Raw genomic sequence first — 25,702 nt, 5'->3', positions numbered from 1 at the left:
TGTTATTTTTTATCAAGAGTTTTATTAATTAAACCATGAGGAAAAAATTGGTAAAAAAAAAAATAACATCCAAGAATGAGCTATTAGCAATTAATTACAGATGGGCTGTTATGAAAATCTAATTTGGCCCTCGAGAGCCCAAAAGTTTGCCCAGCGACGTTCTTGAAGCTTTTTACTGCTCAGGTGACCTTTTTCTTGTTTTTAAAATCCTTAATTTATAAATAAAGATTTTCAGTTTTAACAATTGACTCTTTGATCCTTGAAAGTAGACACTGTGGCGGTGGTGACATAAGTGTCCTTTTATTTCAAAAGTCTTATAAAATCTTCGCATATTTGACAAAAACAGGAAGACCAGAGAAAGCCCCACCAGTTTCCATAAAAAGAAGCTCTGTTAGAAAAATACTGTACAGCATCGCGGCTGTCCAAACATTTGGGAGGGGGATAAAGAAGCGTCTTCGCGGGCCCACTAGGTCACGTGGCGCCAAATAAATAGCACGAGCAAAATATACACAAAAAAGCCCAAATCAACAAGTAGGAATGTGGCAAAGGAAAATTGAGATACAAATCAATAATGATTGACAGCATCGCCCTCGAAGCGAGTAGAGTGTCAAATTTAAAAAGACTTTCAAATCAAACAATTCCATCATCCAGTCAGATTAGTCTCTGAAGTCTTTCTTTTCCCATCCATCATCTGAAAACGCTTATCCTCACGAGGGTCGTGGGCATGCTGGAGCCTATCCCAGCTGTCTTCAAGCAGGAGGCTGGGTACACCCAGCTTGTCCAATCAAATTAGAGTCTGGGTGAAAAAAAACCCCTCAATTCAGATACTAATCTGATTGGACAAAAAAGAAAAAGATGAATTCAGAAACGGAATGGCTGAAGAAAACAGACAGGATTGTTTGGAAACAAATTTTCATCATCAAATCAGATTAGTATCGCTGAATTCATAGATTTTTCTTGGTCCTATCAAGTTATTTTAATTCATTCATCCAATCATGTTAGTGTCTGTTGATTTAATAGATTTTCTTTATTTATCAAATTAGTGTCTGAATTCATAGATTTACACCATCCAATAAAATTACCCTTTCTGAACAAATAGATCATGGCCGTTTTTGACCAATAAAGTTCGATCAAATTGTTCAATCACACGTTGCGAGGTGTGCAACTGTCGCTGTAAATAAAATAAAAATAAAGGAGAATGTACCCACTAAACCCAACTGTCGTTCAGTCCGTCTCCATGGTGAGCTCGGCAAAGGAGGAGGCGCACGGCGGCGTGTCCGCTGCAACGTCCGCCTCCGAGGGCTGCGTGCATGAGGCCGAGCTTGTGGCGGACGGCGTGCTGGTGGCCGAGCTTGGCGAAGGTGCGGGCACACTCGGTTTCCTCATTTTGTCTTGGCGATGGTAGAAGAGCACGTAGGCGGCGTTGGTCTGACACACATCACAAACCATGATTGACAACTACCTTTTTTAAGTTGTGTACAAGCCATCATTTTCAGTGTATGCTTTTTTTCAGGGCAGATACCGATTATTGGTAGTCGGGAAGCAGATAATCGATATACATTTGCAAGAACAACAAAAAGTTTGTATAATAATGTTTAATAATAAAAAAAAAAACAGCATTTGGCTGCTTAAATACCTCCAAGGACATGCTCAATAAACAGCTTTTGTGATTTACAACATGTTAACGTTTTTTTGTTTGCCATCAGCTTTTGCACAAACTATATTCTGGCTTCCGCACACTAACTCCCAAATACTGCTAATTTGCAGGCTAACTGTTAGCTCGCGGGCTAACCATTCACCCACACGCTAACCCCGGGATAACTCCCCGCAAAAAAAAAAATAATAATAATAACGGCTATTAGGTTAGCCCGCGAGCTAACCTAATAGCCATTAATTTGTGAGCTAGCCGGTTAGCTCGCGGGCTAACCATTCACCCACACACTAACTCACAAATAGCTGCTAATTCACGCACTGTTAGCTCGCGGGCTAACCGTTCACCCACACGCTAACACCGGGATAACTCCCAAATAGCCACTAAAAATATAGCTATTAGGTTAGCCCGCGAGTTAATTGCTGCTTATTGGCTGTTAGCACTGCACGAGCAACCAATCAGATGGTGCAGAGAGTCAACAGCTGCTGACTCAAGAGCAGATGGAGCAGAAAAGCGCCCGTCAGAGTAAAAATAACAGTTTTTAATATATTAGCCATCAAAACAAAAAAAGAGGCTGCTGCTGATATTCATAAAATGCTGAATATCACCGCTGATTATCGGCCAGGTTGATTATCGGTATATCCCTAATTTTCAGTGGTTTCTCATATTTTAGTCCTCTAATTTTATGAATTTAATCAAAAAAATATACAACAAAAATTACTGTTCTCGTAATATTACAACTTTATAGAAAATATACACATGGATAGAATTGTTGGTACTGTTAATAGAAAGAAAAGTAATAAAGAAAATTGAAAATTAAGCATCCATCCATCCATCCATTTTCTGTACCGCTTGTCCTAATGAAAATCTAATATTTGCTTCTGGACCAATTAAATAATTTTAAACAATAAACCCATGAAACAGGCCTGGACACAAAGGTGTCCTTTGAAAAGATGCAAAATAATCTACAGTAGAGACAGGTTCAACAAGGTGTGTCCTCTAATTAGTATCACTGATATCTTCAAACTTGTAAGCAGTTATTCAGCACTAGTGTCAATATACTGTATGGTGACAAGGTGTCAACATGAACCAGAGGAAACGACTGTAGGGATTAAAATTTTAAATTTTCCTATTTTTTGTGTGTAATTTTATTATTATTATTATTATTTTTAATAATTTAGATCTCAAATATAATACAACTATTTTTAACATTTTCTCCAAAAATTTCACTATTTTAAAAAATAAAAATAAAATGTTACTCTTCCTAATACTACGACTTTATTTTAAACTAAGGTCATCATATTCAGGATTGCTTACCATGATCTGCTCCTCTGTGGCGTACGTCACTTTGCTGTCGTCAAAGTAGTACCACTGACCGTTGTCCTTGTTACGTGCATAGCTGGTGTCTGCACACGTACAAATACAAACAAATCGACTGAAACACTTTTGGCTTAAAAGAGTTGTAAGTGGCAGGAGAGAAAAAAAAAAAAACGTCGTACAGTGTCCATCTCGGAGTCCTCCGTAGTGGTTGGACACGGCAATGAGGTCATAGCGGCTGGGAGGCTCCCCATTGGAAAGCTTCTTCCTCAGGAGACAACCGGAGAAGTCCAGATTCCTGCAACACACAAGTGGCTTGCTTACATTCCTAAACTTTGTTGGGGAGACATTTTGACTGCATTTGTGTTTGTGTTCTTATCTTTCTGTTTCTTTTGACATTTTACTTGGAATGAACGGATGGCTATAAAAGTCCAGCGTTAGCTCCTGTGATTTGTAGGCTGTGTGTCGTCTGGTATTTTCCACACAAATAGAGCGTTAGCATTAGCTCCGAGCATTGTACCTGAGCGGAAAGTCCACAATGGTGTCCAGTTTCTCCCTGGTGAACTTAGTGTAAGAGAACCTCTTGAGGTGGATGATGAGGACCTCTGGCAGAGACCACAGATCCAGCTTCTTGGTGGCCAGCTGGTGCTTCTTACACACGGGACAGTACCTATGACACACACGTTGGAGTAGGTAGGTAAGTGTGTGTGTGTGTGTGTGTGTGTGTGTGTGTGTGTGTGTGTGTGTGTGTGTGTGTGTGTGTGTGTGTGTGTGTGTGTGTGTGTGCCTACCATGGGTTCTCCTCCTCCAGTGTTTCTACAGTGGTGAAGAGCTGGATGCACTCTTGCAGCTGCATGGTGGTCTGCTGCAGAGGCACGTCCATGCTGCTGTGCTTCACGTATTTCTGCAGCACAGACAGAGGAAACGGCAGGCCAGCCAATCAGAAGGGAGAACAGAGAGAGGAGGACAAGCAAGTCGTTTGAGCTTGCACTCAGTGCCTTAAATTGACTATCATATAATAATTGCACTAACTTTGAGACCTGACAAAATGTCTTGGTGAAGGAAAAGTTTTGAGTCTTTACATAAACAAACCATTACAACTTTTCGCACCACCATTTTTTTTTCTAAATAAAATTCAAATGCGTTATCACTTCAAGGCTTTTTCTCCCAAAAATATATTAGAATGTTTTCCTCCTTTGCGATGGCATTTAGGGGTACACGTGAAGGGCTCCATGGATCCATTCTGAGAACCTCTGCTTCGAATGAAGGATGGGTATTTTTTCTTGATTAGTGTCTTAAAAAAAAAAAAAATTATATAAAATGATGCATTTTGATGCTAGTGAAGGGTGAATTAACAACCTCTTTTATTATTTACTTATATATCTATGTTTAATACTAAAATATTTGCATGTTACAATATTTGCAACATGCATTTTTATAATCAGGCGATTACATTTTTTTAATTGTAATTAATCGCATAACTAATAGTTACGTCACAATTAATCGCAAATTATGTATATCGGTTCTAAATTTACAATAAAATATTTTCAAAGTTTTCATACTTTTGTTAACATAAAAGTGGAAAAAATGTTAAACTAATAAAAATACTCTTTTAATCATTGATACACTAATTTCATAGTAATTCCTAAAATTCAGTTAAAATTAAAAATATGTACTGTAAGAAATGAGTGTGATATTGATGTGTTGCTCATTGTTCTGCCACTAGATGGCATATTTGCATTTGTAAGACTATGACAGCTCAGCGCATTTTTTTTATATTAAGAGCTAACTTCTGGACTATAAGGCGCACCTGACTATAAGTCCCGCTAGCTAAATTTGGGGAATACTCGAGTTTGTTACACATATAAGCCGCGCCCGACTATAAGCCGCAGGTGTTTTAATGTTACCGCACCGGGTTCCCGCTACTTTCTTTTATTAAAAATAATAATAATAATCTTCACTCCGTTAATTCTACGATATAACAGATAATGTGATACTTCCTTTTAGGAATTTTGGTCCAAAAATTTACATTAAACATGAACTTCTGAACATCAGTAATTAAATTATTTCAGATTGTTAATTTTACCCAATAATAACTTCAATGATCACAAACTGACCTCTGCCTCGTTTTCGTTGTAGAAGCTCTTCTTGGTTTTGGCGTCCCAGTCCAGAGCCACGTATGGCTGTGCTGCTTACACAACACATATCACATTAAACATACGTTATTTGCATGACTAAGTGAGTGAGACATTTTTGTGTGAGAGAGATCTATTTCGCAAGCATGTGCGAATGTGTGCACTCACAGCTGACGATCATGTCGGGTCCCGTCTCCCGCTCAAGGCCGTTGCAGTTGACCGCCTGGATGTCAAACAGACGTTTCTTCTTCCTGCGACATGACCTCGTCGCTTGTTCATTGGCTGGCGGGCTGGGCGAACACGCCTCCTCCTGCTTACCGTCCTCTTCCACAGCAGTGTCACTTTGCGCCGCCGCCGCCGCCACCGCCGCCGCCGCCTCCTCCTCCTCCTCTTCTTCTTCTTCTTCTTCTTCCTCTTCTTCTTCCTCCTCCTCCTCCTCCTCCACCTCCTCATTCTGCGTCTCCTCATTCTCCTCCTCGTCGGCTCGGCTCTCCTCGTCGCGGGCGTGGATGTGTCCGTCGCTCGGGCCGGCGTCGCCGCTGCAGAGGGGCTTGGCGGCACTGGCGCACGCGTTGTGGACGTTGCAGTCCTTCGGAGGGGAGACCCGCACGTGGCCCTCGGCGGGAGCAGCGGGGTCCTGGTGGCGGCCGTTCGACGGCCCGTCGGAGCAACACGCCTCTGACTGCGAGGATCCCACTCGCTCCACGTCATCCTGCTCGTCATCTGAGCGGCCAATTAAGACACAGAAAGGAAATTATGTCGCAGATAACATACCAGAGGTGCCAAATCCAGGTCCAGAAAGTAAAAACCCTGTAACAGTTTGGCTTTAGCCTAGCTAGCACCTATGGTGCTCGTTTACCTGCTAGGGAGCTAACTAGCTAGCTAGCACTAGGGGCTAAAGCCAAACTGTGGCAGGGTTTTTACTTTCTAGACCTGGATTTGCCAACTCTATAAAGTATTAAAGCAGTTCTGAGGTTAGTTTGTTACCGTCACTGATGCCGTTGGTCTGACTTTTATACAGCTCCTCTTCGTCGTCGTCTTCCTCCAGTTCCTCGGAGGAGTTGGGCACTCGCACGTAGCGTCTGCATGCAAACAACACAGCAAAAATGACACCCGAGGTGGTCAAGTTAATGAGGCGGTTGTGTTGAGCGCTACTCACGCCAATCTCTGCAGGAAAATCTGGTAGAGCGCCTCCTGGCTGCAGCTGCTGCGCGGCACGCTCAGCAGCAGCGGGTGTCCAAAGAGCGTGGTGCTGACAGAGCCGTAGTCTCTGTAGTGGGAACGCTCCCTCAGGTATAGCGCCAGCAGCACATGCTGCTCGCTTTGTACACTGCACTCGTACCTACGCGCACACAAACACAATTTGTCCACGAGGGCAAAAAAGGCACACACAGGAAGTGGACGAAGAGGTCTTCCTACACAAATATGTCATCTCGGTCCAGGATGCAGCTCAGAGATTCGTCTGGTGTGTAGATTTTATAAAAGCGATGTTTGAACACGTCAGCAACCACCATCTGAAACACAACACACGCCATAGTTTAGACCTGGCGTCTCGTTTTCAGTGGCATACTCTAATACAGAATGAATAGGACTTGTCACAAAACAAAATGTCTGCCTTTTCTACTTGGCTTTTTCTCAGGGTGAAGAATATTAACTCAATTGCCAAAAAATTAGTTAAGAAGTCCATAGAGATCCGGACGTCACGTGACTATTTCTCTGAACACGCCCCCCTCAACGTAGCGGCGCAGCGTTAATGGACTACAATGGCGAGGAGGGCTAATACTAGCGTTTATCCGTCAGCTTTACGCCTAAGAGCATTGGCAGTCACTTTGATGAAAAGGACATGATATACATGCACGATGTGGACATGTTGGATTTGCGATGAAGTGTCAGGGGTGCTTTTTTTCAATTTGGCGACACTGCTTCGTGGAATTAGCTCCTCTCTTGCCGGTGCGAGCTTTCAAATCTGATCATACAAAGCCTTTACAAGTTTGTGCAATCCGGATTTATTTCCCCTTTATGCTTTGTCAAAATGCCATCGAAGTTGGCAGTTTCACGCAAGTGTTGTACCTAAGGTACGTTAGCAACTTAGCAGCTGCTTATGGGGCCACGGCCGCCGACATTTATGCCGTAAAAAGTCTTTATGGTGTTGGTCAGTTATTAAATTCAACTGTGTAATATTTATTAAACCGTAGCAGCACAAATGAACAAAATCGATTATTTTCCCCACATTTTGCGTGAGGTAACAGTTAGCTAATTTAGTCACCATGTTCAAAGTGCAACATCGGCTAAGCATTGGTTCCTCTTTTGGTAGCCTGGAACATGATCGATCCTTTATTTGCCTCTTCTCGTTGTGGCATCTTGTCCACAACAGCTGTCAGTCAATGTTAAAGTATGGTGTTTACAAACACAATCTGCTTCTTCCTCTGGTCGTTGAATCGGTGGAGGCTTTCCTCAGTCTTTCCTTTGGTCTCTTGAGGTCTCCCTAATTTGTTAAAATGTAGATGTTTCTGGGGTTGGTGATAGATCCTGGTTGATAACCCAGTGGGTAGTAGGTAATGTCTGGTCGGTGCTAGATTTAGCTTTCCTTTCTTTTCTTTGATCCTTCCTCGGGTCTCCTGACAACCTCACGACTCTAGCTGGATTCTGAAGTATTCGGTTTAGGTGAACGGTATGGGATTTTTAATAGGTTTTAGGTGAATTAATGGGTACACACTCACTCACACATGCACATACAAAAAAGAAAAAGAGAAAAAAAAAAAAAAAGAAGAGAGCAATGATGATGACATGTCGAATCGGTAAGATTACTGAATTAACAATACTGAGTTCTCGTATGGCGTTTGCTATTTACTCAAAGTGGCAGACATGTTTTCTATGCTGCCAATACGGTTGTGCTAATGGCCATTTAGGGACGCGTGACGTCAACGTCCGGACCTCTATTAGAATCAGAGCCGAGTTATGCCGTTTCTGTTTTTTTATTGGGATGGGTTGATATGGGTTTTGATGCCCTGGCTCTTTAAATTGCAAGCAGTTTGAGGAGTGGTAATGAGCCGCAAACGGAAGACATTTTAGATTGAAAATCCGCCCTGTCTGCCAACTGTTTCAAATGGGGCATGGGCACTATTATATCAACAGGCTTCTTTGGACAATCTGAATGCAGCGTACATTGGAACAAGGAACGTACCATGGGGTTGCATTACGATTCCTAGCACAAGAGTGTGTGTCATAAATGCAAAAAAGTACAACAAATATCTGGAAAATTAGTCAAGGATGGCAAGGTCATCACGTGACCAGCCAATAACGGGGGTGACGAGCCATCCTGGTGAGTTGGTGTCCCTCCAGTGCTTAATAGAAGGAAACCACTGTTCAGATGTTCAAGATTTCACAAAGAAAAACATTTTCTATTATGTTTGTTTACACGGAAAAGGGTAGAATAAAAAAAAAAAAAGTCTAGTGACAGAAGAGCGTCCATTCGTTCATGTGGTATATTTGTTATAATAAAATGATCATAGAACACATAAAATTGCTGGCACTCGAGGCATGTGATGAACACAAAATGTGTTCAAGCTGTCTTCAAAGGTTTTATTATAATAGAAAAGATCACTAAGATGCGTTTACACTCACTTGAGTTTCGGGAACGCTGGTCATCTCTGACAGAGCCGAGCAGAGGTCCGCCACTTTTCCCGCCTTGGGAACCACGACTCGATGCTGCGCACACACACGCACACACAGTGGGAAGCATTAACACAATACAGACGTACAACACGAACAACAGATGACCTTGGCGAATGTCATTTGATCAAAATAAACCAAAATGTTAACTTTAAAATCCAGTCTTTTAGGTGGCAGCATTACAAAAGTTAGGGCCAACTGCCACCAAGAAGCTTCTTCACTGGTGTATGCCCCAGCCCTAAATTGCGTTTTGTGGACATTGGATGGTTGTGTAGTTTTTATTTAATCTTGAAACTGTCTTCAAATAGCGGCCACAGCTCTGAAAATGTCCATCAGACGTTTCTATACTCAGCCCCTCCCCACCTGGGAATGGCCAATGGGAAGTTAAACTGACAAATTTTCAAAAAATATTTGGCAAAAACTAACCTGCATGGGTTTGGCGAACGGTTCGAGCGAGATGAAGAAGACCTCCATGACCCGCTCCTTGCTGACAGGAAGTGGAATGCTCAGGTAACAGAACGGGTCGAAAGTGACGGACACCTTGTGGCACTGGGGGCAAATGAGCGTGGACTTGAAGAGGCCGTGGAAGGTGTCGACTATTACGGAGTTGTTGCGCCGTCTGTGGTTCCGCCATGCCTCCTCCGCCACTTCCTGTTTGAGACAACACGAACATAAACACACATTAAGATGGATCAAAAATGGACAATGGAAGCAACTTAAATCAACTTTAGAAAAATAATGTTTTGGAATGGGCCAGCCAGAGCCAAAACCTAAATTTAGTTGAAAATGTGTAAAGTGGCCAGAGGGGATGTGTACATGGTATGGCCTTAATGCTCAAACACACAAAGCATTTTTGTGCGGTAAAGGACTACGTTTGTGTGTCTTTGTCTTTTATTTTGTATCTAATGTATAGAAGTTAATTTAGTCAGCATAGAGAAAGAGTGGTTAGCACGTTCTAGGTTAGATTCTCAACTGCAGTCTTTGTATATGTTTACATCTTATTCCCATGTTGGTGTGGGTTTTTCCTCTCACATCCAAAAACAATGGGAATTGCCATAAGTGCGAATGTAAATGGCCTGCTTTTTATACAGCGCTTTTATCTACACCATATGGTGTTCAAAGCACTTTACAATTCAAGCCTCACATTCACTCACACACACGCGTACACACACACTCATACTCTAGTGGTCGGCTGATGCCATGCAGGGCGCTGCCAGGTTCACTGGGAGCCAATCGGGGTCGAGTGTCTTGCTCAAGGACACTTCAACATGGTCACCAGGGGTGAGGATCGAACCCACAACCTCACAGATGCGAAACGACCACTCTCACTGAGTGAGTGTGAACGTGAGGCAGGTGACCAGTCCGACGTGTGTTGGCAAATGTTTTGAGGCTTTTTAATCTCTCTAACCTGAGCTAAAGACAATAAAAAATAATTATTCTCTTAATTTTATTTTTACGTGTTTCTTTAAAAATATATATTTTTTAACACTAACATTATAGACGTCAAAATTCATTTGAACTATTTTGATAAGTTTAACATTTTTTTCCCACTTTTGTTAACAAAAGTATGAAAACCTAGATTTTTTTATTGTACATTTAGAACAGATATAAAATTTGTGATTAATTGTGAGTTAACGAGTGAAATCATGCAATTATTTACGATTACAAATTTTAATCGCCTGACGCCCCTAATTTGTAATAATTTTTTATATTTTTTTTTATTAATTTTTTTTTAAAATATTTTCTATTTAACAAAATATTTTAATTTTTTTTTCAAATTTTTAATATTTTCTTTAAAAAATATTTTAATTATTTATTTTAAATCTTTTTTTAAATCATCTTTTCTTTAAAAAAAATAATTGTAATTATTATTTTTTAAATTTTCAATAATCTTTTCTATTTAAAAAAAATATATATTATTTGTAATGTTTTATTTGATTTTTTAAAAATAATTTAAAATAATTAAATTAAAAATTTCTTAAAATAAAAAAGATTATTAAAAATTAGGGGCGTCCGGCGTTTTTTTTTTTTTTTTATCATAATTACTCGGATGACTTTTCTAGTTAACTCACGATTATTCACAAACTTGATATCTGTTCTAAATGTACAATAATAAAAAAATTCTAGGTTTTCATACTTTTGCTAATAAAAGTGGAAAAAAATGTTTAACTTATAGCAATAGTGAATTTTTGACATCTATAATCGTCAATGGCAGTGAATGAGTTAAGTATACATGTCAATACCCTGTGGCATTATGGGAAAAATGCTAGATGTTTAGTATTAAACCTACAAGTATGTTCAAACTTTTAAAACTTTCAAACGCATTCACCAGTCAAAAAAATTTACTGCACATTGACAGTTCCACGTTTCTGTAAAAAGGCTTATAAAAAAAACAAAAACTTTTTTTTACTACCTCATGATAACATGAATTTTTCCTAAAAACAAACTTTTTTGCACCTGGAGGAAAAAAAAAGAGATTATACAAAATGAGCATGACCTGGTCCGGACGTCCTTCGGCGTCTCGCAGCTCGATATATTCTTTATTTTTGACCCGGTTCAGGTCCTCATGCAACCCGTCCAGCAGGAAGGAAAGCAACTCCTGACTGTCATGCTGCTGGTAGCCCAGGAACTGAGACGCGAAGTGGCCCACCTTCGTCTGCGCGCACACAAAAACGACAGGCGTCAAGCTTCGTGCTGCGCCGGTGCTCGCCACTGATTGGTGGCGCGGCGGCACCTTGAAGACGCGCGGCACCACCGAATAGTGGTGACCCGACCACATCTGCTTGATAACGTCCGCGTACGCCTCGGCGATCTCGCCCTTCATGCCCAGCGGGTTGGAGAAGTTGAGCTCCTCCAGGTAGGTACTTTGCAGGAAGTACTCGGTCAGAGGGGGAGTGTTGCTCAGACACTGCAGGGCGGGCGAAAGCATGTCAGCAACAGTGTGAGTGTGTGGAGGCACGCGTGTGTCTTTGTATGTGTGTAGCGTGCGTGTATGAGACCTGTAAAGCGGAGTTCATGAAGCAGGTGTTGCCGAGGTTTGTGAGACCGCAGACGCCAGCCTGACCGCGATACGCGTCTTGCTCATCCACAGAGTTCCTCCTGGAAAACAATTATCAGGCTCCATGAAGACGTATAAATACTTATACTCAAATATGTTTACTTTTTCCCACCATTTAAAACAATTCCTAGGTGTCTTAATAACCGGTATATGGCATGCTTCTGTCAAAATACCATACTTCTGGCTTTGCGTGACTTTGGGTGAGGAATTAAAAAAAAAAAAAAAAAAACAAGAGAGAGAAAACGAAAGCAAAACAAAGTTGCTTACAGAATTAAAGGTCTTGTGCTTGGCCAAGTACCGTCAGCATTCCTCGTCTCCATGATCACCGTCTGAAACACAAATGCACACAAGCGCACAGTTGAACATAACTGCTGTGATTTACAAGGAAAAACATCCTATCAAAGGGGGGAAAAAACATTTACAAAAAAAAGTTACAATGTCTCAAGAAAAAGTAATTTTACATGAATAAATTGAATTTTGGTTCTCAACTATGGACTAGCATGCCAGAGGACATCAGGTCCACAGAGACTGCTAATATTTTGAATAGGCTCAAGACGCACTTTTTTCTTTTGGCTTTTAACTGACCTCTTTTACTCTTAATTTGTTCATCTTACCGTCTTTTCGCTTTTTAGCTCCCTTTACCATATCGTCCTTTAGCTTCACTTTTAGCCTTTTATTTTATTGTCTTAGTTTTTAGCTGTGTTTATTCTGTTGTCTTTAAGCTTTTTGGTCCAGTGTTTCCTCAGGGGAGGGGGGATGGCTGGCTTTGTCATGGGGGCGGGAGGGTGGTCGTCCTGAAGGCTTAGGTCCGGGGGACTGGGTGACTGGGGGGGATGGGTTGGTGGGCTGTCATTCCTTTTAGTGTAGCTGTCGTCCCTTTCAGTGTGGATGAGCTCCCCTTGAGTGCTTTTCCTCACGTGGTTATTCTGTGCCCCACTATGTTTTTTGTTACATAGTTGTCAGGTTGTGAGTGTGCTCATGGGGAAGTTGGGGAGAAGGGTTTTTTTGTTTTGTTTTTTAAATATTGTACCACGGATGTTTTATTTACACAGCACTTTGAATTGCATGATTATGTATGAAAGATGCTATTTTACTAAGTTGTGAAACAGGATTAAGTCGTAGTGGTAATAAATTAATTTCATGATGAGAACAAAGTCATAAATTAAGATAAATTCCTTTTATGTGAACAAAGTTATTTATTTGAATAAAGTCAGAATAGCCTGGGCAAGCAGAAGACAATTAATGATAGAAAGTCATAAGAAATAAAGGATTTTATGTGTTATTTTATGACAATCAAATTAAAAAATGTAAGTACATTAATAGAATAAGATAAACATTTACGAGAAAATGTATGAGAATGTCACTTCACATCACTAAAGATTTATGACAAACTTAGTCCAACAATAAATATAATATTATAAGAAAAAAACATTTTACATGAATTAAATTTATTTGACAAGAAAAAGTTGTGATGCCAAAAGAATAAAGTCCATCCATCCACCGAGACACGTTTTTGTAGCTAGAGAGAACAAATCGTAGTATTACGAGAAAAGGACATTTGACATGAAGCCATATTAATGAAACAGAATGGAACATGAAAGACGCCGTTTCAGGTGTTCTCATTATATTGTAGCACTACTAGTTATTATCAATGCAGTATTAAAAGAATACAAGACAATTGGCTCAGCGTGTCAGAGGGTGTCTCCGCGTGCATGTGTGTGTCTGCGTGTGCGTGTGCATGTGCGTGTACTACTCACCATCCCTGAGCTCAGGCAGACGTCCAGCACGCTCATGTTGACGTTCCGGAGACGCTCACAGTTGCTGTCTGAACTTTTCATCCACAGGCGGCACTCGCACGTCGGCGGTAGCGAGAAGGTCCGACACATGGCCGACTGGATAGAGTCTGCACATGTGAGCGCACACACACTTTTCAAAGTGGTCCAACAGTTGCCGCGTGCGACGTCAGACATTAAATCACATCAGCAAATTAAGCGCGAATGTGCAAAGTTTTGTGCTTAAGTTAAAATCTCTTACTTCATATTTAAAACTTTTGTTTTATAAAATGAGCTAATTAAAATAAAAAAATATTAATTTCTTTGCAAGGTTAGCGATTACATAAACTAACCGTAACTTAATCGTTTTATTTCAATATTACTTTAAACCTCATCTACCAAAGGGCTGACCCCATCTGTCAGTTTTAAAAACCAAATGTGGCCCTCCAGCACTGAAGTTCACCCACCCTCGTATTCTACTAGCTCTACTTCCATTATTGTAAGCGGATGTTGCTTCGAACGCAGGAGTGCCCACTTTGAGCACAATGCAACTCACATATGCTGTCGGTGCGGCTAAACTGCGCCGTGGTGACGTTCTCCATGTTGCCATGGAGACAGAGGAAGATCTCCACTGGGTAAACTTCCACCTTGAGCGTGCTGGGCAGGTCCACCACCTGAAGCACACACGAGAATAAAAACGCAATACTTCATGACTAAAATCTGAAAAACACATTTTTGTGACCCAAATTTTGTTAACGCCCATCTCCACGTTACATGAATTAAAAAAATAATAATCAATGATCAATGAATATGGAAATGAAGAATAGGAGTCACCTTGCGTTCCAGTGGCGGCTGCTGGTCCAATATCCCGTACCAGGACAGAAGCTTGTGCCACACCTCAGCCGGCAACAACACAAAGTCCTCGTTCTCCACCAAACGCTCTTTAAGGTGGTACGAGTCCACATCTGTGGCAAAGAAATCTGGTTAATACACTTGGATGGGATAGAACTAGTTAACTAGTCAGCATAATGAGCATAAAGTCATAAAAAGTATGTGAACAAATGTGTAATAGTATAACGTTACTATTTTACAAGACTCGTAACATTAGGGGAAAATATTGTTACTTTATGCAAAGTCAGTAAGAGGATGGGGCTACAATATTGGGGGAAAGAAAGTCATACGTTTTTAGTTTATACAAATAAAGTTGTAATAGTAGAACAACATTGATAATAGTAGAAAGAAAATATCAAGGAAAAGTGTTGTATAACTGTACAACAATAACTAATTATAAGTGAATAAAGTCAAAATAGTGCAAGAATAATATCCGATGAACCAGGTCATTGGGGATCTCAAACAAATAAATGTTTTTCCTCTTCTTGTTGCCCACATTGTCTGAAAGACAAGCTGTCGACGAGGTGCGTTCACAACTTTACTGACCCTCAAACAGCTCGATATTGTCGATCTGACCGGGAAACGATGAGTTCTGGTCTCCGCTTTCCACAAACTCCTTCCACTGTTCGTACCAGCGATGCGCCACCATGAACCTGACACACACACACACACACACACAAAGCGAATGAATGTGACATCACTTCACGGCCCGATCGGATGATATTAGCTCTTTTAAAAATCAGCAAAACTCAGCTGTTTTATTTTTGTACACATTAGATAAAGCACATGGATTATGACATTCACCCCCCGCCACCACTCAAGGGAAAAGGGCAGATTTTTCCTTTTTGTAGTAAAAAAATATAAAATATATCACTCAAATGTTCAAGCCTGTAATTCCTATATATCGTTGTAAGCGTCAAATCTCAAGTCCAACATTTTCCTTACAATAATATGTCCTATGCACCACCACAAAGCTATACACTAACGTACTAACTGTACGGTAAAAACAGGTGAGCCGCATGACATGGATAAAAACGGCTGGACTTCTCTGCTTATAATAAGCAGAATACCGTTTTCAGACTAGTGGGGGAGCATAGAACATATTATTGCAAAGAAAATGTTTCAACATGACTTCCCCTTTAGGGGATGAAAGAACATGTTATTTTATGTTCTTTAATTAATAATCAGTTATCAGAATTTTATTCTGCCAGATATCGGTTAGGCCTTAGTCATATTCAAAGCACTCAAGACTCCCAACGTGTTACATACAATATTTTTTTTTATTAAGTGTCATTGTTTGTGGCTTATCAATACAAGTAGGTATTGAGTCAACAGACACCCAATCTGTCACTATATCAGGAAATGGAGCCATTTAATATTTAATAAGTCACATATTTATTGATGATTTATGAAGAGAACGTCTACATGGAATCAAATGATTGCTTTTCGCTTTCATTACTCAGGTTGCCATCTTGCTGTATAATATTTAAAGCATAACAGCAGTTGGCATGTTATCAATCCTCAAAGGAAATCATCCTGAATACAGGGCAAAATGTAAAACCATCAGCTGGCAATAACACCTTCTCTGGACCTGACAACAGAGGACATTTTTAAATCCTTACCAATCTCCTTCAGCGCTTTCTCTACTCAACTTGTCACCTTGTTGTATGTTAGCAAAATGTAAAATTCTTGTCAGTCGTCTAGGCAGCTTCACTAGTGAGGTTGCTATCTGTTAGCATAGCAACTGTTAGCATTTGATCAATTCTCAATAGAAACAGCAACTGAAATAGAGGACAAGATGAGAATCTGCCAAAAAACATTAGCTAGTACTCAAGTATGCTTGCTATAATTAACCATACAATTACTCAGAACTCACCTAGAGTTGTAAAGGGGAGGGGGGGTTCCATGAGATGTTAAACCTTTACAAAACCGCACTTTTATTACTTGACAAGTTGACACCTGTATTTGCAGTATCTATGTAAAGTTTATATTATATTCAAAATGGTTAAGATGCAGCAGCACACCAATAAATCAAATCTTAATGAATTGAAGATACACGGAGATCAGCAAGGTGTATTATACGTTGGCTCGTTCACACTAACAAAACAATTTAGAAACACACATTAAAGCAGACTTCTGTGACACTTTGTAAATAAATGTTTTTTTAAATGTTCACAATCCCTTAATCAAAAAGCAGTTTTTATGTTTGTGGTTTTTAAAGGTTGCTAGCCTAGGACGTGAATTTCACTATTGTGGCTAGGTCACAACCCACTTTTATTTAAGTTTAAGAATAATAAATTGCATTGTTTAAAACCAGCCTTTGCAAGCATGCTATTATGTCCAGTGTTTACTAAAAGTTGACACACCCCTGTTCAAAGGAGTTTTATTTTGTGACAAGTAAAATCCGACCAACTAACTTCAAAATTGTACACAATAAGAACTATAACCAGTATAGCTCAATTAAGAAAAATGTAAATATTTTCAAGATTAAAAAAAAAAAGATAATGTGGTTGCACAAGTTCGCACACCCTGTTTTAAGTCATGTTAGATTGGAGTCAACACACACCTTCCACCATTTAAAGTACCACTGATGAATCCCAAATAATGTCTGGCTGGTCTAGTAGCCTTTTCCTGACATTTTTCTTTCTTTCTAGGTGAAGCCTGACAGTAGTTGTGTGAACGCTGACTCATATTTGGAAGTGTTCATGATTTCATCTACCATGAGATGTAAATAAAGCCGCCAAATGACCAAATCCTGTGTATGCCTTCTAGCTTGCTGTTTTGTTGGCTTTGTCACTTCCATTTCTTGTCTTGTGCAGCGTTTTGCCAGCTCCACCGACTGTCGGCTGAAGTGGGCTTGTTAAGACGTGCAGTCGTGTAAGGAAGTTCTACTTTGCAATAGACACACTGCACTTTATCTTCTCTTTGAGGCTCCAATTCTGAAACTTTGAACATTGTCTCTTTCCTACTCACACTTATTGCTATGCTAATCTGCAGTAACGAGTCAATGTGGAAAAATGATAGCCGCAAAATACGATACGATCCACAATATAGCGACGAATCTGCAGTATTAAATTCTATATGTATGATTTTAATATTTAAATACCCACAGTTAGATGAGACAGCACAAAGTGAGTCGCGATATGCCGAGGTACGACTGTATGCCGCATCATTGTCATCTTAAGGAATGGCAGAAAATGCACAAAATTACATTAATAGCCGCAAATTTGAGTTTTTCGCCGAACAGATACGGTTACGTTCCACTAAGAACAAATGCAAATAGGTGATTCCTCTCGTCGGTTCTGGTTCATTGTGTTATATTTGAAAGTTGTCTACAATATTTGGCGCTGACAGCTGCAATTCATCCTAAAACTTTACTAATCTATCATATAAAATGTTATACAAAGACGGTAGAGCAGGACCAAGACATTTATTTTGCAAGTGAACCTGACCAGGAAGGGGTGGGGGCGCTCCACACATGCTAACATTAGCAACCTGCGCTAACGGTCAGTCAGAAGCGAGCCTACTAAGCCGTAGCTTTCAATGGCCGCCCCCTTAAAAAAACACACACACATATACAAAAAAGGCTCCCACGAGCCCCTTAAAAGCGGCCTCGGTGCCAGTGGCGATAAAAGGCAGCCGTTCTGAGGCGTTCACGGCAACTGGTTAGCCAGCGCGACTGATTCTTACCAACTGTCCCCGGCGCGAAGCTCGCAGTCCCGGAGCAGACACTCGACCTCCTGCCGCTGCGTCTCCAGGCCCGGAGGAGGCTCGGCCGCGCAGCAGCGGCTGTTGGCCGCCATGACAACGGTCAGTGAGACATTAATGACGAGAGATGAAGGCAAAAGTGGACACTTGGAAACGCCGCCTTGCTCAAGCCATCTACTGGGGGGCTGCGCGGACTTGTTTGCGGAAGTAGGAAGTGGCTTCCAGGGGGAGGATGACGACTTCCGGGTTCGCCGCTCCGACCTTTCCAAACACACAAATCACTTGTTTCACTTTTCTAAATAGTCTGGGTGAGCTACACGTTCGCAAGACACAAACGCGAATGTAATGTGTGTATGTCGTGTGATGTGCGAACCTTGATGATCATTCAAGTGTTGAGTTATCTTTAGTGGTGGCGTCACGTTTGACACGTTCACGTAAAGTAGGTGACATGTAATAAAGTCTCTTGTTTGGCTGCGTCACATCAACGACTTCGTTCAGCTTGGTGACGTCTTATGTTTTGATTAATGTATCGCGAGATTAGCGGCGGAACACGTGTACGATACTTGACTATAGCGAGATTTGCAACGTTTTATTTGGCTTGGAACGACAGATAAATGAAAAAGGGTAACAAGGTAGAAAGATAAGCAATTTAACAGCGTCAATACTCTAGAGTCTAGAAGGTGGGGTATTTGCAGAGTTTAAATTTATTGGAGACATGCATTAAGGGGAGTTTACAGGATGTCGTTGGTATCCTGTTGCAAAAAAAAAAAGATTGAGAGATTAGGAATGCACTGATGTCACTTTTTCACACCGAGTACAAGCTTATTTGAGTACTAGCCGATAAAGAGTAATGTACTGATGCTTGATAACACCATTACGTCGTGCATGTCCCAATACATAAAACATTTTTTTAACATTGTATAAATTCCATCAAATATAGATATTATTTATTATAACTCAACTATTTTGCTGTGATGCGCAAATAAAATTCGAAAATGAAGCATGAGCAAGCAAACGGGCTTGCTCATAGACATGTTTTCACAAATAGACAACGGACTAGATAATCCAGACACACAATTTACCCAGGGGCAAAACCTCTATTTTTTGGAAAACAGCATTTTCAGTACTTTATGGTAAAGTATGTATGTCTATGCCTAGCATGAATATAGAAAACTTCCCAAATTCATAAGCTTCCATTTGAGTCCAAGATGGCCTTTCTATCTTGAATATTGCACTTGCTGTGGCCAAAAGTCTACTTCTACTTTATGGCCAAAATTGAAAACAAACATGGAGTGTTGTAAGAGGTTTTGCACCAGAAATTATATCTAGGACCTTCACCGATTACAACCTGAGTGGAAAATCCAGTCAACTATTTACTGGAAAACTACAGGATGGTTCTAAATAAATAACCTTGCCCTCAAATAAGCATACGACTCAGGTGAGTAGGGTAAAAACAACAACCACAACAAAACAACTAATAGATATTGCCATTAAACATGCCCAGTTGAATATCTTAGTTTAAGACTTTTTTTAAATACACGTTTTTGGAAATATAGTGTTTAAATATGCCAATGACTCATAATGTAGATAAATATCGTTTATTTGCACAAATTTTCTGGCTTTCTGTATTGTAATCAAACTAAATTTAGTAGAATTTACCTAGGACTGGCAATTTAATATCATGCTATCATTTTTGCAAATCAGCGTTTAAGCGTCTAAGTTGAGTGTTCCTAACAAATTTGTCTCGTGCAGTTCATACAATCTACACAAAGAAACTTTGCAGCTTTCCACAATACATAATATTTATCATCCTTCATATGATCTGCTTCTCGTCTAATCAGCTTCTCTAGGGCATTACCAAGGGATACACCTGATGCACACACGAAACCTGAACTGCATGTCTGATTAAAGGTGTTTTAGTAAAAAGTTAATATTTTGTCCGGAATACATTTGATAACTTCATTATTTTTCATGTACAATTAATACCTTTAAAAAACAATTTCTCCACTTTCTGTCGACGGAAGATGACATCACCTGTGCTGGGGAAACAGGTAACGACCAATCACGGCCCACCTGTATTCTGCGTTTGGTCAGCAAACTGAGCCATGATTGGTTGTCACCTGTTGCCTCAGCACAGGTGATGTCATCTTCGGTCGACAACAAGTGAAAAATAATGAAGTTATCACATTAATTATAGACAAAATGTTATTTTTACTTTTGAAAATGGCTTGATGAGTCAATAATTAGTTTGGTATTCCTCCACATTTTCGACACCAAGCTCCCTCAGAATTTCCCTGTACTATTTATGCGCAGATTTCAATAGAAATCCTGATTTATCATTGAAAAGTTCTTCCTTGAGGCGAGTAAATGCAACAGCATGCAGGTTAAGCCTTGGCTATATCATTGGCAATCATATCATGACTTTGCCCAATCAGTCTCAATAATGTGTCATCTTTACCCAGTTTCTTGGATTTCACCTCAATGGCCTTTTGGCTATTTTTGGTGGATACCATGGAAGTTGGTGCCTTTCCTTGGAGCTACTGCTTATTACAAACTACACACCTTTTGTTGGCTTCAAAAATTTCCTGACATGAGGAGCTAGATCCTGGATCAGCCAAATCTGATGCTTTTGCACTCACATGAGATGAAAGTCTCTTCTCATAACATTGGTAGCTCTTTTCATTTATTTAGCAATTATGACATTTTGGGTGCCACTTTGGTGCATTTCTCTGACATACTGTAGAATCATGGTGCAGACTTCATCTTGAGGAGCATTGATGGTTTTTATAAACTGTCATGTGGGTAATAAAGTGCAGGTATTTAGCAGACTGTCCTTGACGTATCACTTTGTATTGTTGGTGCTTTGGTCTTCACAACTCTTGCCACCAGGGCATAGGCAAACTAGGCGGTCGCCTAGGGCGCCATCTAGTGGAGGGGGCGCCAAATTGCAGGGCAAAAATATACCCTGCTATTATTTTGTTTTTGTATTGCAGAATTGCGTTGTTTTATTGTGCTATTATAATATAGTTGATACTTTTATTTTGAAGGATACAGGAAAAGGTCTCATAAACCGGTAGGAACTGACGTAAGTAACCGACGTAGCGCCGTCTTCCAAGTGCAGGGAAGATGTGTGCGCGCCACAGGAAATCAGGCTCATATTTCAGTGGCATGGCAATGTCTCTTAAATGTGTCTTTGTCTAGCATGAACTATTTAAAAAAGTCAATCTAAAATAGAATGGTGATCATGACAGTATAATTGACTCTTTTTTTTCACATTAGGGGTTGCATTGTTGACCCACCCTTTAACTTTCCAGCTGACCATCTTGCACTCAAATGAAAACTTATGAATTAGGGTGGTATATACAAATTAGGCATAGATATTCACCATTTAAAGTATTGGAAAATAATAATTTTGATGAGAATATGTTAGGCAAAGATACTTTTTTTTGTCTTTTTTTTTAGATGTTGAGGGTGATATCTTATAACAGAGTTTCAGAAAGCCCCAGAATCGTTTTTTTCCTGCATGTCTCTATGTGTAAGAATATTATCTGCCAAATGTGAAAGTTGTAGGACAATTTATGCAATTGTAGTATCTAAATATTTGCATTTAAATAATTTCGCCAGGAACATATCCCAAAAAGAGTGTTTTTGGACTCCTGCAGCTTTCCAGTAGCTAGTTGACCACCTAGGTTATGATCCTTGAAGGTCCTAGACATTTCTGGTGCAAAACCTTTTACAACATTTCGTGTCGGTTTTTTCACTTTGCCCCCTGGGTAACTACTGTATGTTGAATACAAATACAAATGTCGAAAATACTTCATACTCATTTTTGAGTCCGATCATTTTCATTTAAAAAATGGTTTCCTCGTAAAAATATATTCTCTGCAGTGTTTCTGAAAGAGCATTAATAATTCAGTAAATCAGGGGAATAAAAAAATACGTAGCATTTTGTACACTAATACAAACTAGAAAAATTCCCGCGGAAATTTTGAATGGGCCTGCTAACTCTTGCAACTCTTTTCAATGAGCAGTTTAAAATTTCAACCGTTGAAATCGCTCAAGAAATGTGGAAGTTATAATCAACTAAAAGTATTACTGCCCCTTTAAGAAACATGCACATTCACGCACATACATTTGATTTTAACTAACATTTCAATGAGCTGAACAGTTTAAAATTTCAACCATTGAAATCGCTCAAGAAATGTGCAAGTTAACCATAATCAAGATCAAATAAAGTATCTTACTGCCCCTTTAAGAAACATGCACATTCACGCACACACATTTGATTTTAAGTAACATTTCAATGAGCTGAACAGTTTAAAATTCAAACCATTGAAATCGGTCAAGAAATGTGGAATCTACCATAATTAACAGTATCTCACTGCCCCTTTACAAAACATGCACATTCACGCACACACATTTGATTTTAAGTTGTGAGGAGACGTCACGCACCAACACTCCATTGATTTGTATAGGATTACGCTCACCTCAAACAAAAGCCTCTCGCGACTTAACGGTTGAAGATGCAGATTCCAGAAATGGCTCGTTAGAACGGCAAGGGTTTGGGGAACGCGAGCATGTTCTCAGATTTTTAATCGGATGAAAAATGACCAAATGAGAGCAGGTTGAAAACTTATGATTGATCGAAAATGAAGAGGCAAAAACGGCGAAAATTACATTGAAAAGAGATCAAAAATGTGCGACTTCTCCTCGCTTAAAGTGAAAATAAAGGTACTAAATGACACCTTAGCCAAATAAAACTTAGTTCTTCAGAAAGCAGAGGCTTGTGGCTACAAAATGTGCGAATTTGATGTCTAGTGAGCAAAGATTGTGGCCATGGTGACGAGTTGAAGTGAAACTTTTGGAAATATATTTTTTGGTTCCCACCACTCAGACCTTAATTAGTCACACTCTAACTGATGCAAGAAAGGCGACTTTCACCCCTTTGCTCACTGTCTTTGAACCCTCACAGGGGGGAGAGCTTTCATTCCTTAAATTTTTTTTTGACACTGAGCTAAAGATGACAAAAATTCCAACAAAATGAGCTAATTTTCATATCGGTCGGTTAATGTATGCGCGCGCAGCGTTTCTTTGAAAAAGGTGCTTGATTGGAGTTGATCTCTTTCGGATTCCCATTCATTCCTATGGGACTTTATTTGGGAGTTTTTTGGGAATAGCGTCGCCATGGTAACTGGGAATTCTTAGAAAAATAATGCCGCACCGAGTCAGATCGAGCCGCATCGTTTGATACCTCATTCGTGCCGGTGCGATCTACGGTACGGGCCGCATTTTTGCGGAAAAATCGTGGAATAAAATATAAAAAAAATAATAAAATTAAACCCTTTTCTAGGGTGGATAGTAATATGTGCCTGCTTGCTCCGCAAGCAGCAGCTTCGCTGCTGCTTGCTCCGCTTAGCAGGCCCATAATAATTGAAAAGTAATCATCTAAACCTGCCGATTGGTGATACCAACGTCGTGTTTTCATCTAAATATCGCGAGACTGGCAAGCGTAACTCGTGGCTAGGACCTCAGCCAATGGGAATGGACCTTACTTACTAATTTCCGGAGCGGGAACAAAGTTGTTGTGGAGAGTGGCCATCATGGACGTGGAAATGACGGAGGCGACGAGCGAGAAGAAGACAGCCGCAGAAGGCACACATAAGCCAGACACGGAGGCCGGGGAGGGGAGCAGCACGAGCTCCGTCTCCTACGAGCTGCCCTGGGTGGAGAAATACAGGCCGGTGAAGCTGAACGAGATCGTGGGCAACGAGGACACAGTGAGCCGCCTGGCGGTGTTCGCCCGTGAGGGAAACGTCCCAAACATCATCATTGCAGGTCAGCATGGAGACACTAAAGCACAATATACATGAATGATTCGAATGTATGCAGTAATTTGAATGTGTTAAGTGTCAAACGAATTGAGGATGTTACAAGATTCCAATGAATCTTGATAGTTTCACAGACATGCAATAACGCTTTTAAATTGTGAACAAATTGTTGTTTTATGTCAGAGATAGCGGATCACAAATAAATAAAGTTACTGTCAAGGGCTAACCGCTCTGATGTTGATGATTCAGGTCCCCCCGGAACTGGAAAGACAACCAGCATCCTGTGTTTGGCCCGAGCTCTGCTTGGTGCCTCCATAAAGGACGCAGTGCTGGAGCTCAATGCCTCAAATGACAGGTGAGATCACCCCCCCCCCCCCTAGTTGCGTTTTGATTTTATGGTTGTGACGCTTTGGTGTGCGCAGGGGCATCGATGTGGTGAGGAACAAGATCAAAATGTTCGCCCAGCAGAAGGTGACGCTACCCAAAGGACGACACAAGATCATCATCCTGGATGAAGCTGACAGGTGAGATAAGGGAATGGAGGATGACGTTGGCTACTTGTATTTTCCTTACACACCCGCAGTCATTTTTCGAAGCAGGAATTGAAAATGGCACTTTTCAGTGTTTACATTAGACCAAATGGACTTTCTTGGTACCAAACCAAGGCAATACAGTTGTTACTTTTTGTCCACTCCCAACTTTGACGTCTCCTCCAGTATGACTGACGGTGCCCAGCAGGCATTGAGGAGGATCATGGAGATCTACTCCAAGACGACACGCTTCGCCCTGGCCTGCAACGCCTCCGACAAGATCATCGAACCAATCCAGTCACGCTGCGCCGTTCTGCGCTACTCCAAACTGACCGACGGCCAGATCCTGGCGCGGTTGAATCAAGTGGTAGAGAAGGAGCGGCTGTCTGTGTCCGACGACGGCCTGGAGGCGGTCATCTTCACCGCACAGGGAGACATGCGGCAGGTGAGGACTCCTGCACCGACACGTTTCTTCTCGTATGTTTTTTTCTGGCCCACACTTTTTACGTCCCGTTTGCGTGTGGCTAGGCGCTGAACAACCTGCAGTCCACCAACTCGGGCTTCGGCTACATCAACAGCGAGAACGTATTCAAGGTGTGCGACGAGCCGCACCCCCTGCTGGTGAAGGGCATGCTGGGACACTGCGTGAATGGAAACCTGGACGAGGCGTACAAAGTGGTGGAGCAGCTTTGGGCACTGGGCTACTCACCGGAGGACATCATCGGGAACATCTTCAGAGTGTGTAAGACCTACCAGATGGCAGAGTACCTCAAACTGGAGTTCATTAAGGTGAGGTGCAAACCAAAAATTGTGACGCATAAAGACACTAATCTGCAGCCTTTCTCATCTAAAAAGTGCAGACGATTTTTTTCTTTCTTTCAGGAGATTGGGTACACACACATGCGTATCATCGAGGGCGTTAACTCACTTCTGCAAATGGCTGGACTGGTGGCTCGTCTTTGCCGTAAGACGGCGCCCCCTACTGCCTGCTAGCGGCGCTGAGGACATTAGCCAGACCACCTGGAATAAATCATTTGACTTTTAACACAATGTATATTGTTTTGTAGCCTTCAAGAACTAAAATTCAACTTCTATACTCGTAATAAAGTGTTTGGTTAATTTAATGTTTCCCTGCTGGAT

The 25,702-nt window shown here is 40.8% G+C and overlaps 2 protein-coding genes across 5 annotated transcripts; one reads left to right on the top strand and one right to left on the bottom strand.

Moving 5' to 3' along the window:
* Window positions 1-284: 284 nt before the first annotated feature.
* Window positions 285-18,696, bottom strand: usp11 (ubiquitin specific peptidase 11). Of its 4 annotated transcripts, none has more exons than XM_086069818.1 (22): window positions 18,578-18,696; window positions 18,187-18,465; window positions 15,043-15,149; window positions 14,440-14,570; window positions 14,162-14,279; window positions 13,591-13,736; window positions 12,101-12,162; window positions 11,775-11,874; window positions 11,273-11,683; window positions 9,202-9,426; window positions 8,728-8,811; window positions 6,523-6,617; window positions 6,263-6,445; window positions 6,091-6,185; window positions 5,272-5,826; window positions 5,086-5,156; window positions 3,760-3,872; window positions 3,489-3,638; window positions 3,151-3,266; window positions 2,969-3,057; window positions 1,205-1,428; window positions 285-796 (listed from the first exon to the last, which is right to left on the bottom strand). In XM_086069818.1, exons 2-21 carry the CDS (start codon window positions 18,297-18,299, stop codon window positions 1,225-1,227), a joined length of 3,168 nt encoding a protein of 1,055 aa, XP_085925944.1. In that variant the 5' UTR covers window positions 18,300-18,465; window positions 18,578-18,696; the 3' UTR covers window positions 285-796; window positions 1,205-1,224. The 4 variants fall into 4 exon arrangements, with proteins under 4 accessions (XP_085925944.1, XP_085925945.1, XP_085925946.1 ...); XM_086069819.1 differs by having other exon boundaries at window positions 1,209-1,428; XM_086069820.1 differs by having other exon boundaries at window positions 285-1,428; window positions 11,273-11,431; window positions 11,510-11,683; window positions 18,578-18,694.
* Window positions 18,697-23,727: 5,031 nt separating this feature from the next.
* Window positions 23,728-25,686, top strand: rfc2 (replication factor C (activator 1) 2). Its single transcript, XM_086069834.1, has 6 exons — window positions 23,728-24,039; window positions 24,282-24,387; window positions 24,455-24,556; window positions 24,749-25,007; window positions 25,091-25,351; window positions 25,445-25,686. The coding sequence occupies exons 1-6, from the start codon at window positions 23,805-23,807 to the stop codon at window positions 25,553-25,555; spliced, it is 1,074 nt and encodes a 357-aa protein (XP_085925960.1). The 5' UTR covers window positions 23,728-23,804; the 3' UTR covers window positions 25,556-25,686.
* Window positions 25,687-25,702: the final 16 nt, after the last annotated feature.

The sequence above is a fragment of the Leptonotus elevatus genome, chromosome 2 (assembly GCF_054856555.1).
Source record: "Leptonotus elevatus isolate MCC_2025b chromosome 2, RoL_Lele_1.0, whole genome shotgun sequence".
NCBI classification, from domain to species: domain Eukaryota; kingdom Metazoa; phylum Chordata; class Actinopteri; order Syngnathiformes; family Syngnathidae; genus Leptonotus; species Leptonotus elevatus.
This window is presented reverse-complemented; position numbering and strand designations above follow the sequence as displayed.